The sequence below is a fragment of the Pleurodeles waltl genome, chromosome 10, assembly GCF_031143425.1.
Source record: "Pleurodeles waltl isolate 20211129_DDA chromosome 10, aPleWal1.hap1.20221129, whole genome shotgun sequence".
NCBI lineage: Eukaryota > Metazoa > Chordata > Amphibia > Caudata > Salamandridae > Pleurodeles > Pleurodeles waltl.
In genome coordinates, this window is record NC_090449.1 from 301,252,302 (window position 1) to 301,271,914 (window position 19,613).

At 45.5% G+C, this 19,613-nt stretch overlaps 1 protein-coding gene across 1 annotated transcript in view; it reads left to right on the forward strand.

Annotated features, from left to right (window-relative positions):
* Positions 1-19,613, forward strand: part of GLIS2 (GLIS family zinc finger 2) — a 217,561-nt gene that overhangs the window by 188,082 nt on the left and 9,866 nt on the right. Inside the window, exons 5-6 of the mRNA XM_069210464.1 lie at positions 9,559-9,692; positions 14,456-14,574. Coding sequence (XP_069066565.1) covers positions 9,559-9,692; positions 14,456-14,574 — 253 coding nt within the window. The remainder of the gene's footprint in view (positions 1-9,558; positions 9,693-14,455; positions 14,575-19,613) is intronic.

Here is a 19,613-nt window from a genome sequence, read left to right on the forward strand (position 1 = left end):
AGCTGATCCCTCAACCGATAGAATTGAGGTGCAGGTAGGCAACACAGCGGGCTAAGCCTCGGTCAAGACCTTTTCCCTCTCTGTCAGGCAGACAGGGAAGGAACACACTTCTGTTTTTGCCCACAGTGCAATTCCAAGTATTCTTAGGCTGTTCACCATGGAGTCTGTAACATCTGCCTGCCGTCTGATCATAACAATTCCAGCTGCAACCTTTGTGTATTGCCTTTTGCTTTTAAAAACACTCTGGGGTATAGAAGGGAAAGGTGTTCTGCGCACCCAGAGATGCAGCAGCAGTCATCCCTCGAGACACCCGATATCTTTGACGCACAAGGCCTGAGGGCTTCAGGAAGAGGAGGCGGGCCCTCTGGAGTAATGGCGAACCAACCGATCCGCAGACCTTATCCTGGAACACCTCTGAGGGAGAAGCGCTCAAGGGGGGACCTTTGGTGTTTGATCCAGAGGTGCCACTAATGACAAAAACAGGGGTTGTGAGTACCATCCCGGTGCAGAGGGCTGTTTCTAAGACCCCCGATCAAAACTCCCTTCCACCAAGCCATTCCCAAGAAAGACGGACATCAAGCTCCCAGCACCTGAGAAAAAATCCTCAGCATTTGTGCAGCATCACCTTCGGGCTCTGACTGGATTCTTTGGAGCCTAGCAAGCAACCAACGAAGGATATTGAACACCATCACACCTTGCCATCCTCTCCTAGGAAGGGTACCAAACTTCGTCCTCGGGGCTGAAGTCGGTGCTGAAACCACAACTGAAACCAAGTACTACATTCTTGATGCTGATATCAGAGCTTTCCGAGGCACCCAGCCTTGAAAGACTAGATGAGGAACTGGATGGTAGACACAAGTGGCAGTTCATTCGCCTGGAGACTGGAAAGAGATCTGGGAAGGTGCTCCCAGGGAAACCTTCAAGCACTTTGCCTCCGATTCCCCAGAAACAGATGCTTAGCCTTGAGGAAGAACAAGCTTTTGAGACACGTTGCCATCCAGTGCCTAAGAAAAACAAGGATAAAGCTAAAAGTCCTCCTCCACCGCCTCCTACGCCCTAGAGGCACTCACCTCCATCTCCACTGCCTTTACACACCCATATTCCACACCTGCTCCACCTCCATCAGAGTCTCCAGAGGGATCAATACACCGTTTCTCTGACACAGGAAGCCCTCATAGGGAGGAAGACTCATATCATCAACTGGCAGTGACAGGACCAGGGGACGGCTTTTGGGACAACTATAACATCAACCCACAAGTGGAGCCAGACCTCATATTTTACCCATTTAAGCCACCTACATTTAATACTACTGCGTATCACCCAGTTATCGTTAGGGTGGATCATCACAACGTGGAAATGCACATCAATCAAGGTAATGACTTTTAGTGTAAAAGCCTCTCAAAAACTAAACTCACTGTTCAGTTTCTACTAGTGCTAACAGGCATGATGAAGACAGGACCCAGTTAGAGCCAAGGTTGTCACTCATGGGAAAACACCAACATCCTGCTCCACAGGTAGGCATATGTTAGCATCCCAGGTTTTAAATCAGAGGCGCAACAGCACCGATTTAATATCCAGTGTGTTGTGGAACATCTCTACGCTCCCCAACTGGATGAGATGTGAGAAAAGATCAAAAAAGATGCTAAGATTGTGATGTCCATGGGTGACCTGCAATCTGCAACACCTAGGTGCCCCTTTCGTAGACGTCAGACAAAGGGTGGGAACAAGACAACACTCCCAGGTCAGGAGCAGTCCTATTAGCACCAACTGCAGGCCTTTTCATGAATAACACAGGTAAGGGCTACTCACGGGGAGGCCATGGGAGGAACAACAGCAAGAACAAGAGAAGAGGCTGCTGTCTAAGGAGCCCCTCTCCCATGAACTGACTCTTAACAATTTCCCAGATCACTTAACACCTGTCAGATGACAAATAAGGTATTTCCACCATCACCAGGTGTAAGTCACTTCCTATCAGTTGCTATTGGCAGTGGCCAGAAGGGCTACTGCTTAGATTTCACCCCACCCAGCACACCACCACACCATCACACCCTCAGCCAAGATAAACTTATTCTACAGTGCAGTGCTCTATGAAAGGGCACAGTACAGCCAGTGCCCCCACGCCAATGGGGAGAGGTAATCTATTCACTGTTCTTTCTCGTTACAAAGAAAGATGGCTATGTGTGGTCCATATTAGGCCTGGGGTCACTCAGTTGGTTAATCGTTTTACAGCATTTTCGCATGACAACTCTGCCGGATGTCATCTCACTCCTCATCAGGGAGACATCATGTCTGCATTAGACTACAAAAACGCCTCCTATCTATCACATTCCTATTCACCCTGTTCATCACAACTCTCTCTGACTTATGGTAAGTGGAAAGCATTACTAATTCACACGTCTACCCCTCAGGGTCAATACCAGTGTTGGACTGGGACAAAAAATCACCCTGGGCACCAAAATTAAAGCACCCACCATTGGTGAATGAAATAGATAAAAAAAAAAGTGGCCCATGATTTTAATTAAGGGCTGTTTTGAACTTGTAAAGGACATGCTGAATAGGTTTCGTGCAAGGTACGGAAGCCTGCATGGATTTGAGCTTGCTCCAGGCAATGCTTGTTTTCGTATCATTGAAATCAACAGTAAAAATTGGCCCAGTAGACCACAAGACAGGCTCACAAACAGCCAAAAAACGGCCCACACACTGGCCTGTCAGACGAGCCCATCAGACACCGCCTGGTTACCCCATAGGCCCGTAGCGACCACGGTCACTACAGCTCAGAGGGTCTTCACATAGCGTTTGGCAGTTGTGTTTGTTCAGTTATGCACAGTGGGGAATCATGTATTCCCATACCTGAACAATTAGTTGACTAAGAGCAGCTACAGACAACATCTAGAACACACTCAAACAGCTCTAAATCTGCTTCAGATCCTAGGTTTCACCTTAAATGTCAAAACGTTTCACCTTCAACCACTCAGGTGTAATCCTTCCTGGGGTCAATAGAAATACTGTCAAAGGAAAGCACACGCCAATCAGCAAAGGGTGATGGCATTTCTGCAGCTGCTGTCTTTTTTCAACCTCTCATAAACTAACATTGAGGACAGTGATTACATTCTTGGGCATGATGCCATCTTGCATAGTTATTGTTTCGGATGCCAGGTTGCACAAGCACCCACTTCAGCAATGTCACGCTAGTCAGTGGTTGCAGGAGGGGGATCAGTGGGAAGATCTAGTGTTGATGAAGACTAACACTCAGTGCACTCTGCAAAGGTGGAACAGCAGGATGAAACTGCTTGCATGCTGGCCTTTTATAGACCCTATGCCACAAGTGACTATTACTACCAATGCATTTCTTGGGGTGTGGTGCATATCTTGGCACTATACATAGTTACTGAACCCACCTTCACCAGGTTAGGCACATCCATTACCTGGAGCTCATGGTCATTTTTCTGTCCCTCAGTCCCTTCTACTCCCATGGTCCAGCACAGGGTGGTATTTGTTGTACGCATGGACAACATGACAGCAACGTATTACGTACAGTAACGGGGGCTGGAAGGTACACAGTCCCCCCACTACTTTCTGTCACTTAGTATTTTGCAACATCTGACTTCTGGCAGAGCACCTACCTGGGCGGATAGTGACTTTGCAAACCTCTTGTAGCAGGATGCATCAAGTCGACTAGTGGGAAATCCACCTTCAAGCCCTCTATAGGTACTTTCAGCATTGAGGGACACCAGCCATCAACCTATTCCCCACCCCACAAGACTCTAATGCCAGAGCTTCCCCTCCAGGGACCCTCAATCCTTGGGCAAATCACTATGGAAGAATTGGTCATTTCCCACCAAATCCATATGTAGTCAGGAAAATGTGTAAGGTCTCCACAACCCTCATCCTAGTGGCTCCAACTTGGAGACAGACAGCCCTGGTAATCACAGATTCTGGCAATGCCAACCATCCCACAGGGGAAACGTCCAATGAGCCTCGATCTTCTAACTCGGAAAAATGGGAAAATTAGACACCCAGACTGGAGGCATTTCAACCTAATGATCTGGCACCTGAGGCCTTATAGTTTGGGTATTTATGCCTTACAGAGGAATGGATGGCCATCTTGCATGAAGCATGCATGTCTATTACTCATGCATGTTTTGCAGCCAAGTGGAAAAGATTTTTCCGTTTCTGCATCTCCAAGCAGTTAGACCGCTTGAAGGATAATGTTCAAAGTATTATTTTATACCTACTTCACCTTCACAAGGAAGGTTTAGCATTTATAGATAAATTTCCTCATTTAGCTGCTGTAGCTGCATTCATGCAGAATAGGGAACACTTATCTCTTTATTGAATACCCAGAGTGAAGGCGTTTATGGAGAGACTTAAAAGAGGTGTGCCCCCAAGAACACCTCCTGCTTGGAACCTTAATATGGGTCCCACAAGACTCACGGGGCCCACTTTTGAACCAGTTCACTCCTTTGACTTACAGTTCCTTTCACGGAAACGGGCCTTTCTTGCTTTCTTGCAGCAGTAACTTTGCTCAGACGCATCAGTGAGTTACAAACTCTTACTATTCTAGAGCCATTTAGATAGGGTGAGGGAGATAGAGTAGTCTTTAGAACAAACCCAAAGTTCCTACCCAAGGTAGTATCACCGTCCCGTGTGAGGTAAACTGGCACCACTGGCTCTTCCTCGCCTTATGGAAGAGCTGCCCATCTCTTTGCTTTGTTTTTTAAGGCATGTTCCAGACAATTGCAGTGTCCTATATTACTCTACAGTTCCCTTCTCCATCTTCTGGTCTCCCCTCTTTTTTAATATTCAACGCCAAAACCTGATTAAAGGTTGGGCAGTGCAGAGTGGGCAGGAATTACTGATTCTGGCTAGTAATTTTTCGCCTACACCTTCTAAGTGGTGCAGGCAAAAAATGCTCCACCCCAAATGGGGAATAACATACGGCCTTGATAAAGAGCTGCATGCGCATCCTCACTCTGTGTAGTAATAACGGAGATTTTCTGCTTCCCCTTTACCTCCTAGCATCGCTGCAGGCAGTAGGTCGGGTATCACAGCAGGGGAGGCTGATGCAAGACATGGGGAGTCTTCCATGGTGCAAGGCTTGTAAAATCTGATATTCCTCAATGCTTGCCATCACCGGTTGTATAATGTTTTTAATTAAAAAAAAGTCCAAAGAGGTCTGTACAGCAGAAATACAAAATGAATACAGTATATGAGATAAAGTAAACTCTTACCTAAATTAAAAGGATATTGTAAATCACTGAGGAGTTCCTTGACCATATAGAATGTATTTGCAAACATGGAGGATAAAATGAGTAGATCAAGTGCAAAATTAAACACAACAACATAACGCATCTCCAGCCCAAATCAGATTGGAATTTGGACTTGTGAAGCAAACATATGCAAGACAATGTGCCTTTATTACCATTAAGAGCTGCCAAGGAAGATCTTTTAGAGCAAAGGCTCTGGTCATAACTATCTTCGGACACAGGGACTCTACGTTTAAAGATTACCTACATATCAATATAAAAACCCTGCCAATATATAAGCTGTGGTAACATCCAGAGTTACTTGAAGTATTTAAGAAATTGGTTAATATAAATATATGTGAGCTGTTGTTACTGAATGATAAAAATACATTTGCACAGCAAGGCTTATCATATAAAACTTTAGTGCAACAGGCGTACCTCAGTACTTGTTATTTCCTCTATATGAAAATGTAATTAATGCAGCAGAGTCTAGAAGATTTCCAGACTGTGGACCTGTGTCCCAAAGGGCTTGTTAAAGAAAACAATGAAGATTATAGATGGTGAAGGCAAGCCCGTAAAACCGTCATGCACATTATGGCGAGCACTTCTGACTGAGCGTCGCCAGTATCTAACGTCATCTTTGTAACCGAGAGGGTACATGCTGGCATGCGTACCGGCAAGCGGTTATAGCATGTTTCAATGGGGAAAATACAAGACTCAATGTACAAATTATTAGGTTTAAAATTCGGGCAATAAAAAAGTTGTAACAACCTGATAACAGACGTAATGCTGTTATGAATGACTCTTGTTTTAAACTTGGTTTAGTAGCTACAACTTGCAGACTTAGCCAAGGGTTTTCACACAATTCATAGTACTTGAGATCAATTTTTCCATTTTTATACTTATATAATGGTCCCTGGATTTTATATCATTTTTAGTTTTCAAGATCAATTTTCAATGTGAAATTATGTAATGGTTTTATTAACTACGTATTTACACTAAATTTGAACGTACAGTGTACCTTGAGGAGTTCCCGAGGCATTCAGTATTATTTACTATGGAGGTATTCATAATGCCAAGTTACCTACTCATTTTGGTTATCCTTTAGAAATACCTACGGATATAATAGATGGTGTTATTGTATATGTTCTGTGGATGTGCAGTGCTAATACCAGAACAAATATACAAATAAATAGAATTTGATTGCAAACACATCAAAATGCTGTTAAATATTCGTGGCAGCAAGATATCAGAATCAGTTTAGTACCAGTCAGTTTTTCTTTTTTTTAAAAGGCGAGGTTGCTTGGAATGGGGCGAAACATGCAGAAATACTCTAACTTTTCTAAAAATTACCTAAGGAATGCAAACAGTAAACATGTTGCCATAAATATCTCCTTTGTGCTTGCCACTGTACAGTTGGAAAAATAGAGCAGAATAAAGAAAACCAGCGTTCCCTTTTGTTCCTTAAACAGCTGCTTTAATAAAGCTCTGCATCTGGCTTGCCTTTCTCCTTGGTTCTTGTCTCTGACAGCAGGCATTGTGACATCAGAGCTCATATGTAATAAATTATTACAGTTGAGTTGGGACATCATTTCTTTATAATAGGTGATGATTGGGTGTGTCCAAGTCGTTCATTATAAAGAAATTAGAGACAGGTTTTTATACAGGGGTTGCAGAATCACATGTATTATAAAAGAATATGTGTAGAACCTGGTAAATTCCTATCATTATATTACATGTGCCACAGAAATAGGAGTACCAACCCCAAAGAGATTCCCACAGCTGCAACCCTGAGCTCAATGCAACAGGGAGTGACAAATTACCAAAGTCATTCATGAATAAAACAGATTTCTAGCTTTTTTTCTTAAACAACAGAGATGCAACCTAAGATTTCAGCAGAGGAGCATATGATTTGGTTTAGCTTTTTTTTTTGGTGATCTCTAACTTCTGGAGGTATTTATGTCTCTCCTAAGATGAGAACCGTAGACTAGTCCGTCTTGGCAGATAAGTAGAAGAAGTGCTTTGGCATCAGCATTTTATATCCAAGACAATCCAACTTTAACTGAATATTGAAATTAAGAACAGCCAACACATTGATTTCAAATGAAGAGATCACGTCGAAGGAACCAACCAGTGGGGTACCAGGCGACGTGACACATGACATGATCGTATAGTTGGACGAGTTTTTCTTTTCTGAATTGGCCGAAGACTGTACTGAGACCTACTTGGTGCCATCAGCATCTTTAGCAACCTGCTGCAAAGAGACCCACAGCCAACCGTCAAACTAGCAGCATACCATCAAACACAAGCGGCTCCAAGGGCACATTACAAATTAAGGGGACAGCTTGCTCCACAACACATGCAAGGTATTGCATCATGTCGATGAATCCTTCGGGCGCACTGAAAGGAAAAACGAAAAACAGTTGTGCAACATGCTAACTCAACCTCCACTTACACCCCAAATACACACATTTGATTTGGCGCAGCTGCATCCAAAGCTGCTGAAAGATCAAAACACTCAAAACAGAGAGCCCCATCTTCCGGGGACCGTAGCAGATTTCCATTCACCTAAACAATGGCACTTGGTACTTACTATATGTGGAACACCACCTAGAGTGATTAAGCACAAGAGATTAAGTTGCTCTGCATGGTCCTAAAGTTGGCGAACAAACACCTCGCCCACAATTTAACCGCACAATTGTTAACAAAAATGATAGAGCAAAAGAATACTAAGGACTGACATGTAAAGGTTAGCTTTCCTTGAAAAAAGGGGGATAATAAGACTAATTTCATCTGGAGATGAACAAATTCCTGAGACAGAGATCTACGGACAAGAAATAAGGGGCCTCACTGTGTCAGAAGCTCGATTATTAAAAAGCACAACTATTTAGCTAAAGAGGGAAAAAAACAGAAACTAGGCCTTACAAGTGCAGTTGGAGATTTCTTACAGAATTAGTGCCATTTTAACCATAAAAAAGAGTATCAAAATAAACTGGTTTTGTTTCAAGCGTCGCGGCTTCTTAGTTGTTAATTCACTGCTTTTGTAAGAGCTGAGGTATCTGAGCTGGGAAATTGCTGGGCGTGGGCTCTGCTGCCAGGGAAGTCTGCATTAGGCAAGCGAGCAGGATGACAATGACTCATACATGACCTTCCTCCCCCGCTAGTCCCCTCACTCCGGATGAGAGGTTAGAAAAAGTCATGGATGTGCTTCAAAATGCACCGTTTCAACTCATTTAGCCGAAGGTCCTATGAATAACTCCCATAAACATCTTTAAAGTCATTATCAAATACGACAAGTTCGCTGTCATAATGTGGATTAAAATGATTCACTTGCCACAAAACTAGTGAAGAGTGACACCAAAGTTATTCCAAAACTTTGTTGCAAGAAGACTCGAGCTACGATTTGGGAATGTGGGTTACTTTCTGTGTCTCGGATTGAATATTGACTGTATGCATCCCGTCTTTATACTTAAAGTCAAGTTCCTTACAAAGCTTTATTTTATAGTGCCACTAGGTGGCGAGAGGTACCAAGTGTTGGTTACACAAGCAGCTCTAAAGACGTGGGTGTAAATGTACTGAAATTCCACGCGGTATATGTTTCCCTCCTTATACGACCCCTTTCTGTTTTCTTTAAGCACTTTTTATTTAGTTTCTCGTTCATGCCTTTTTGCTTCACGCTCTCGTTTTCGCCTGTGACCTCACCTGTCTTCTCCACATTAATCTTTCTACAGTGCTTCCTTATCCGGGCTTGTTTCTTTTTTTGTGCATCTCATCCTGCCGTCCCCTTACTCTTCCTTTACAAGATAAATTTTTATACAGCGCGCTTTTTCCTTTTCCATTCAGCCGTTAACTTTTGGCCCCCTCTGTTTACTTCTCTCCTTATGTGGTTTCAGTCAGCTAGTGGGTGAATGATATATATTCTAGCTTCTTGTGCCTCCACCGAGTTAAAGCATGTGAAAACATGTACTGCAAAAACAAACTCAGAATTAGCTTCCAAAATATCTACCATTCATAATTATCTCCATTACTACAATTTCGACATGCACCCACGCTGGCACTCAAGCACTGCTAGGTATACTATTGAATACGCCCAACGTCACAGCCGTGAGTTGTGATCACATTTAGGAATTTAAAAGAGTTAATAGATTTTCAGGGAGAAATTTAAGTTTGGTAGATATTTTGATACTCGGACATTTTGGGTCGACATTTTTGCAGACTGCTTTCCCAGTGTATGATTTCACATACAACCACACATAGCTCACCAAGGGCCTTGTTTATTTGATGACCTGTCACTTTCTGTCTCCCCATGCAGTGTAACCAACTATTTGATCTGCTCCAGGACCTGGTTGACCACGTCAACGACTTCCACGTGAAGCCTGAAAAGGATGCCGGGTACTGCTGCCACTGGGAGGGATGTGCCCGCCGCGGCAGAGGTTTCAATGCCAGGTGAGGGGATTTAGGCTTCTGAAGGGGAGTCTTAGCCTTTTATTTAGTGCTGCCTGGGAAGGATTTAGCTTTTAGCGCTGGCGACTGGACATCAGATTAAAGCCTATGAAGCAATACCTGGCAAGCGTATGGAAAGTTATGAACTTTGGCTATTGGGTTTAATAGGGTTTGTAGTAATGCCAGGCACAGGCAAGCTGAGAGTTCCCAGCTTTTGAAATAATACTTGCAGAAGTGCTGATAAACTATAATCCCTAGACAGTGACTAAGATTTTATAAAATTAATATACAGTGAGAACCTGGAAATGTATGCAGGTGGGCTACAAGCTTGCAGGGACGACCAAGTTCAAGATCCTTTGTGGACTGGACACGACCCACTCACTAGGCAGATCGCTTGCGTCGACAGTGGCCATGAGGCGCCACGCTTGGTTGAGGACATCTGGCTTTTTGAGGGATGTCCAGCAATCACTTATGGACATGTCCTTCGATGGCATCCATCTCTTCAGAGACAAAGCGAACTCAGCGTTCAAGCACTTTAAGGAGTCCTGAGGTACGGCTCGGTCCCTTAGCCTCAATGCTGCTCCTCACTCCCCTCAGTTTGCTTTTTGCCCCTTTCGTGGCTATGGAAGGGGTGCCCAACTGCGTCCATTTCCCTACAGTCACCATGCCGAACATGCTGCCCAACCTTTGCATAACTGCAGAGGTGGGATCCAACATCCCCAGGGATCAGGGTGCCAGTGGTCAGCCCAGTCCACCACACCCTCCGCTGCAGCCTCCAAGCCTCCCTAGTCCATCGCTCCATCATGGACCAGTTGGAGGCAGGATTCACCATCACCTGCCACACTGGGAATCCATCACGACAGACAGGTGGGTTTAGCAAATTATCCGAAGTGACTACTCCCTCCCCTTCGAGACTACTCCTCCGCCCATGCCACCATCCTACGAACAGATGACGGAGGATCACTTGGCACTTCTCAGCGAGGAAGTTATGGCTCTCTTGACCAGGGGAGGCACAGAGAGGGTACCTGTGCCAGAAGTAGGTCATGGCTGTTATTCCCGCTACTTTCTGGTGCCCAAGAAGGACAAAGGCCCCCGCCTTATCCTAGACCTCCAGTCCCTCAATCTCTTCCTCAGAAAGGAAAAGTTCAAAATGCTCATTCTGGCTCAGGTCCTATCAGCCCTGGAACCTGGAGACTGGATGGTAGCGTTGGACTCTCAGGACATCTACTTTCATATTGCCATCCTGCCTGCCCACCAACATTACTTGCAGTTTGTGGTAGGTCACAAGCACTTTCAGTTTACCGTGCTTCCCTTTGGCCTTACCAGAACCCCTCAGGTGTTCACATAAGTGATGGCAGTGGTCACAGCTCATCTGCGCTGCTAGGGGTTTCAGTCTTCTACTACCACGATGACTGGATGTTGAAGGTGGGCTCGCCCAGGCTGTCGTCTCCCACCTCCAGTCTTCAGCGAACCTCCTGCATTCGCGGGGGTTCACTAGAAACATGATGAAGTCACACCTGACTCACTCTCAGATACTCCCTTTCATTTGAGCTATTCTGGACACAGTGCAGTTTCGGGCCTGTCCTCCTGAGCGGCAAGTCCAGGATGTTCAGGCTGTGATACCGATGTTTCGCATCTGTCCTGGGTTTCAGTGAGAATGACTCTGAGGCTGCTGGGCCTCATGGCCTCCTGCTGGTCACACGCAGGCTCTGCAGTGTGACCTGAAGTTCCAGTGGGTGCAGCATCAGGGGAATCTCTCCAACATTGTTTAGATCTGAGGGATCTGCACAATATCTGCAGTGGTGGCTTTCAAACTGAAATGGGGTCAACAGCAGATCCCTCTCCCTTCCCCAACCAAATCTGACAGTAGTAACAGATGCGTCACTCCTGGGATGGTGCGGCCACATGGGGGAGGCGGAGGTCAGAGGTGTCTGGTCACCAGCAGAGTCCGGGTTCCACATCAGTCTTTTGGAGCTCAGGGCGATCAAGCTTGCATTTAAAGCTTTCCTTCCCTCTCTCAGAGGGAAAGTGGTGTAGGTGTTCATGGACAACACTATTGCCATATGGTACTGCAACAAGCAGGCCGGAGTGGGGTCGTGGACCCTTTGTCAGGAGGCTCAGCGCCTCTGGACATGGCTGGAACATCAGGGCATATCCCTGGTGGTTCAACATCTGGTGCGCTCTTTGAACCTCAGAGTAAACGAACTCAGCCATCAATACATGATCGGTTACGAATGACGTGTCCATCCAGAGCTGGCGCAAGGTCCCTTTCCGCAATGGGGAAAGTCTTGGTTAGATCTCTTTGCCTCCGCAGAGAACGCGCAATGTCAGCTACTTGCACGCTGGAGTTTCCAAGGCGGCACTCGCTGGGTGAAGCTTTTAATCTTGAGTGGAACTCATGCCTCTTTACGCCTTTCCACTTATACCATTCTGTCCAGAGTTCTTAAGAAGATCAAGAACGACCGGCCTAAGTAATCCTACTGGCTCCGGAGTGGGCATGAAGAGTATGGTATCCCGAGCTTCTAAGCATGGCCATCGATTCTCCACTCAGATTCCCTGTTTGGGAGGATCTTCTGACGCAGCAGCAGGGTAAGGTTCTCCACCCTAACTTGTCCAGTCTCCACCTTCTGGCATGGAGAGTGAGCGGTGGCAGTTGACAGCTTTCGACCTTCCACCTGAATTCTGTGATGTTATCTTGCCAGCCAGGTGTCCCTCCACCAAAACGGGATACGCCTTTCGTTGGAATAAATTAGTGGTGTGGTGTACTAGCAAGTCTGTTGATCCCTTTTGATCACCTTTCTGCACCTCTGTCTGAGATGTTTTTGTTTGTACTCTTTCTTGCCCAGCAGGGCTCTGCTGTGGGCACTTTAAAAGGTTATCTGTCTACCATCTCTGCTTTCCTCAGACTACCATATCAACCTCCTTATTTAAATCTCCCATTGTAGGGAGGTCCCTCAAGGGTCTTACCCACATGTTTCCACTTACCTCGTTCATAATGCCGAGTGGGATTTGAACTTAGTACTCACTTACCTGATGTGTGCTCCTTTTAAGCCCCTTCATAATTGTCCTCTTCAGCTTCTCACTTTAAAGACAGCTTTTATTGTAGCCATCACCTCTGCTTGTAGTGTGAGTGAGCTGCAAGCTTTTTCTTTGAAACCATCCTTTATCTCTGTTCATCCTGCCAAAATGGCGCTTCTTACCAGGGCCTCTTTCCTCCCTAAAGTGGCCACACTCTTTCATGTAGGCCAATCTATCACCTTGCCTACTTTTAACGCACCCCCACATACCTTTCTTGAAGAGGAGAGATTCCACCATCTGGATCCAAAAAGTGCGTAGGCGTTCTACTTTAATCATACTGAAGACTTCTTGGTGGATGATCAACTCTTTGTTGGTTATGTGGGTGCGAAGAAAAGTCGGGCGCTGCAAAAAAGGACCATCTCTAGATGAGTGGTTCTCTGCATCAAAATGTGCTAGTTTAGGCTAAGAAGCAGCCCCCTGAAGGTTTGCATGCTCACTTTGCTAGAGCAACTGCAGCAACCACTGCGTTAGCAAGCTGAGTTCCAGTCCTGGAGATCTGCCAGGCAACAAAGTGGGCATCCTTGCACATGTTCACTAATCACAACTGCCTGGACAGTCCGGTCTGCAGAGACAGTCCTGCAGGACTTCTTAGTATGATCTTGGTTCGCATACCCACCTCCGGGGACAGTATTGCTTGCGTATCTATTCTAATGTAAGGAATCTGCAACTAGAAGTCTCTATAAGATCAACAAGTTAAGAGACATATTCTAGTTGAAGATTTCTTACCAACCCACCCATTTTCTCCGCTCTGCAAACTGTTTTCGAGAGACAGGGACTCCCTTTCAGGGCCCTAGTTCTGGCGCACCAGTCTCCGTGTTCTTCATGGTTCCGTGCTTTTCTTGTGGAAAGCTGTGAAAAGAAAGTGACATCAGCGCGCCGGGCCTGTATATGTCCACGATGCCTACTATGGACGCAGAGTTGACAGATGCCACCTGATGGTGCGCAAAGGTACTGCCTGAAGAAAAATCTCTGGATCCCGTCTGACGCCTCGGGGAAATTCTAAGGAATCTGCAACTGAAATATGTCTCTACCATATAATTTGTTAACGAAGGTTAGTAACTTTTTCTTTAGGACAAGATGTGAATGATGACATTTTTTTTGTCATTTTCTTACTTACAATCATAACTGAGGCCTGGGTCCACTATCTGTTGCATTGGGTTAAGTGTAGGTGCTAGTGGTATGGATGTCATTGGGAGTGTCGTGGGCTGCACGCATTATTCTTATGTGCATAAGTGAGTGGGGAGACGGGTGGTGGTGAGGTCTTTTGTGTGTTACTGTATTTTCTGAACGAATCACAGCATGTCAATATTCTGGCATCTGTCTACATGGAAGAGGAGAGGAAATCTGCCCAATCAAAGATGCTACTGTGGCAGTATTAGCTGAGGTGCAGTAATTCTCATCAGAAGCACTATGATGAGTTAGATGGTAGTATCACTCTTATGCAAAGGATCCTACACCTCCACATATTTGTCTAATGGACAGGTGAAGCCTTAATGCTATGAATAGTCTGTGATACCGCTGGCTTATATATGTAGCATCTGTTGTTCAAGAATACATATAGAAGTATCCTCATGGAATGACCATAAGGGGTTAGGGTGACCGCTTGAGGCTGGTTAGTCTACAGTAAATAAACTGAGAGGAATTTCATGAGTTTATATTGAGCAGATATACTGTATTTCTTGCTGCAGGTACAAAATGCTAATCCATATACGGACGCACACCAATGAGAAGCCGCACCGCTGTCCAACATGCAACAAGAGCTTCTCCAGGCTGGAAAACCTGAAGATCCACAACCGTTCTCACACTGGTAAGTTACCACCAGCTGACAATTACAGCCACCCCAGTCCCCTCCTCTGTCTCTCAAACAACAGGTCTTACATAGGCTAGCTACACTACTTTACTACAGAGGGTCTTCTACACCAACCAGGCAGATCATCACAGGAACAACTGTGCCTCCTACACCACCAAGTGTGTTCTACACCAACCAGACAGCAGCTCTCACACAGGCAGGACCCTGCCTCCTATATCCCCCAAGTGCCCACCCAACACTTAACCAAGTTTTCATTTTTTTGGCAAAATGTGTTTATTGTATGTTATAACAAACAAGCCAACATACTGTTGGCATTTAAAGCAATTTGCTTGTGTACAAATACATGGAGAAACATTAGGAACTCTGACGTTCAACGTTTGCACCATAAGGGTCAATAGGAGAATGACATGAAGCGGTGGCCTAAGGCCCGTCACTCCAGTTCTGGCCCAATCATAAGTAAACTAAATGCGCAAGGTACATCTGCCATAGATACGATGGTGGGGTCGGAAGGGAGGGATGCTACAGAGCGAGAGAGGTACGCGAGGGAAAGGGCATAATAAGAGGATGGCGCCCACGGCTTTTGCCTCAGGCCTTCCTATTTGAGTCTCCTCAACAGTGTCACATGTCCTGAACGGTTATGATCGTCCCTAACTCCTACAAGTATCATTCGCCTGTGGTGGATTCATTATTCTGAATGTGCCGCTCTTACACATTTGGCACAAGTTAGTCTTGTTTGTAGCCAAGGATTGTGTTGGAGAGGAGGAGGCTAGTGCCTCTGGGCAATAACGTAGACTGTCAACATTCGAGGGTGTTCCTAATATGAGGGGGACACCACTCCCCCCTTGCTCCCCAGACGTTATTGGTGCATCTAGCAGATCTAACTGGGTAGAAGGAATGGAGAAGAAGTATGACCCGGTCAGGGATAGGCTGAAGCCTGTCTATGTTGGGTTACCCAAATGTTCTTGAAGGGATTAGCAGCTGCTTCGTCCCTTCACCCAGCACCTCTCATCTAGATCTGCCCACCTAAAGACTTCTATACTGACCGAATAGCTGTACACAGACCAGCCACTGCCCACAGTACCCACCCAGTTCATCATGCCTCTATCCCTCTCTTCCCACAGATGATCTACTACCTCCTACACCAACATTCTTCACATAGGCCAGCCACTTCGCTCTGTGCATGTAGAGTGCCTCATATACTCATCCAAATGTTTATGCCATTCAGCCTCTGTCTTCTAAACCCATCCTTTAATCCCAGTATAAATGTAATGCCTCCTACATGCCCTGAACCATTCTCACTCATGTGAACCATTGCCTCTGGCATCCACCCATCCACACTCACACAGACTAACCATTGCATCTTAATCAGACACAGCTTCTGTCACAAAATGGCAGTTACAGCCTCATACTCCCACATGTACTCCTGACACAAACTAGCCACTGCCTTCAACTGTACTTGCATAGATCAGCCACTGCTGCCTGAATGAATCCATTGCTTTATAGTCTTACCCAATGCTGTCTACAGCCACCACACCACTCTCACACAAAATAGGCATGGTTTTCCATATCTAAAATGTTGCTCTGATGCACCTTAGCCACCTACATCCACCTACTACTTTCCATAGTTCTCCCTTACAGGTAGCTGTATACCCTTGTAAAACAACCTAACCCCCTATAGATGTAAGTCATTGCCACCTAAAACACCTAAACCTATTAAGAGGCTGTTTCCACAGCAGATAGTCACCACCTCCTGTAACCACCCTGTGTCTTCAACAGCGATCAAGTTTATTTTACATCTACATATCCAAAATTCAGTCACACAGACCAGCCAGTGACTCCTATGCCTAGCCAGCTCTCTCACACATGCAATCCATTACCTCTCGCACCCACCCCAGAGCCCCATCCTCCTAAAGCCCCTTTCAAACCTGTCAGCTAGTGCTTCCTACTCCGACCAAATAGCTCCCACATATACCAACCATAGCCTACAAACACCCAAATGCCCATATAAAGCCTCTTACATCCTTCAAACCATTCTCACATCCACTAACCACAGCCTCCTATGTGCACCCAGATACTTTAACATCACCGCCTACCCCATCCATTCTTTGCATTACAGAGGCCAGCCAGTGCTGCTACAAAACACACATTTCCTCCTACTGATCATTCACTTGGAAAGCTTTGTAATGAGTAATTTACTTTTGCAACATGAATCTTCTCTGGATTCATTAACATGCTGTGCATTATTCCACCTTCTAGTGGTGTGGTCAGAAATTGCTTCTTTGAATCCTTCTCTGTCTTTTATTTCTTTTTTTGCTAATGGGTCATCAACCATTTAGTGCTGTGCTCCTCCTTGCATGACATTAGATGTACGCCCCTGAAGCCCCTCGGCATGATCGCCATCTTCAATTTTTTTTTCTACCATTGGGTCTGCAAGAGTCGCTGATAGCTCCGGAGCCAAAGAGGACAGCTTTTCAAGAAAGGCACTGAACAAAACACCGGAGAATAAGAAAAAAACAACATAACCATTGACAAAAGTTGAGGGTGGCAGGGAAAGCACCAAAGAACACTGAAGTTGGAAGTTTTTTCACACAAGGACGTCATCCAAGTGGGTCAGAGAATGAACAATGGATATGGAGCATACACCCTTTAGAGTCTGCATGAAGTGGCACCACTAGTTTGCCCAGAAGGACTCCCATGAGTTGTGAAACCTTTGTCTGCTGAGGGATCACAGCTGGGACGAGTGCTCGGTGTGTGCCTGATTTAAACCCAAGACCCAGAAGTCAAGAGAGAAGCTCAGTCCCAGCACAAGCACGTCTTGGTCAAATACCTGGGTCTCTTCAGTGATGAAGAAAACTGAGATGCTGAGTAGGTCATCAAAGTTGAGCAGAAGATGCCGAAGATGGTTTTTAAGGAGAGCGATACAAGAAAGGGCCTGGTAACATCGCAGGGGTGCAGTAGGACACAGCTAAAATGCTTGGACTCTAGGTCCTCGAATGCTATGCCGACATTTAAACATTGGTGACTGAGGGGAAGCAAAAGTATAAAGATCACAACAGGTCCAAATCAAAAGACACTGTTGGCAGTAACCCCTCAGAACGATATTTGACTCTGAATAGTGATCAAGAGTGCATGAGAAGGATAAGTATTCTCAGGAGAAGGTGGCTTTGACACTAAAAAAGAAGGCTTTGGCACTCAAAGCAAACCAAAAAGCCCTCAACATCGAAAGAAAGAAACTCTGCGGGGCCGAAATGGAGACCCTCATAATCAGGAAGAAGCTCGACAACTCCTTTAAAGCATTTTGAATCTCTCTGAAATCTCAAAGGGAGAAAGCTCAGGAGGAAGAACCCATAGAGTTATAGCCTCTAAAAACACCAGAGCCCTAAGAGAAACAAAAAGAGGACATTTGCAAATATGAAAGGGGAACAGAAGAGGGTCACTTTGGCAAGAGCCATTTCAAGTACTAGAAACAACAGAGGAGGGTTGGCAGGACCTGGACACTGATTCCCCTGCAAAAGGAGTTGACCATTACCCCTCAAAATCCTCCCCCACCCGACGATATGGCAGTGTTAAACATCCTAGACAAAAGGGCAACAGGCATGTATGGAGTGCACTTGGAGGAGGACCAGTTCATTTTTTTCCTTCTGGGGACGCTGCTACCGTCACAAAGGAAGACCCAGTTCTTCACACTGCTAGCCAGTGTATATGGATCTGGGTTGAGAGGTTTTCAGGGAGCCAGCTACAGCCAAGGCAGTGAGACCCAGGCTGGAGAAATAATATATGCACTCTTCCCAACACCCCATGTACATCAAGAGCAATACCATGACTGACTCCATTATAGTCACCACAGCATGCAAAAGAGATAACATACTATACTGACTGCTATGTGACCACCACCTGACATAGAAAGTAAAAGTCTGTAAATGATGGGCTACAAGGTGGAAGGGTCAGTGGCACCCTAATGGGGCATCACCAACTTAAGCGTGCTTTTCAGTAGCTATGATTGTCAACATCTGAGGGAGATGGAACCATTGATGCACCACCTCCCAAAGCTGTACAAATGAGGGCAAATATTGTAATTCGGGAAGGCAAAACCATTACCAATACTTGCCTGAAGTGAGCAATAGATGCAGCTGACACAGCCAAGAGACAGCTGACACTACTGGAGGTCAGTGACCGTCTACAAAAAGGTGACTATGGCAACCATAGACCACAAAGATGAAAACCTGCATGTGCTGATGAAGTGCAAACACAAAACTTCCTGCGGTTCCTATCCAACATACATTACCAGTTTGTAGTACTGCCCTTTGGGATAAAATCCGTCCAAGTATTTTCACTACATGCCTCACTGTAGAGCCAGTGCACCTGAGGAGGCGGAGAATCTACGTATACCCATACTTGCATGACCGGCTGTTAAAGGCAAGTCAGACAGTGCCAGAGCAACAAAGATACAGTGACAAATACACTTCACAGGCTGCTTTTTTCCATGTATCTAAGGAACTTTCCCCCAGTCCCGGACAGGGTGAAGACGGTTCTGGAGGCGTTGCTGTATGCCAGTGAAGCCAAAGCCTTTCAAGAGTCAAAGAGGATCAAAGCACTGACCCACCAGGCTCACCCTTACCAGAAGGGTCTACCTGCGAGTGCAGTGGAGAAGCCAATTGGCATGTTAGAACATACCCCATCTCCGCCATGTGAGTTTTCACATAAGACCAGTGTACAGGACCGGCTGTAGCAGCAGTGTCTACAGGCAACTGGGAGTTGGGAGGACCAGTGATTGTAACAAAGAAAGTACATAATAAGTTACTGTGGTGGAACACAAACATCATCACAGTGGACAGACTTTCCAAACACCCAGCTCCCTCCATAACAATGACAATGGAAGCATTCCACATAGTGTGGGGCGCCAATATGGAAAAACTCAACATCAACAGTTCAAATCCAACAAAACACCCACTATGTTCCACCTCAACAAATAGGGAGGGACATGGTCACATATGCTTTCAAACTAGCACAACACATATGGACATGGGCAATTCAGA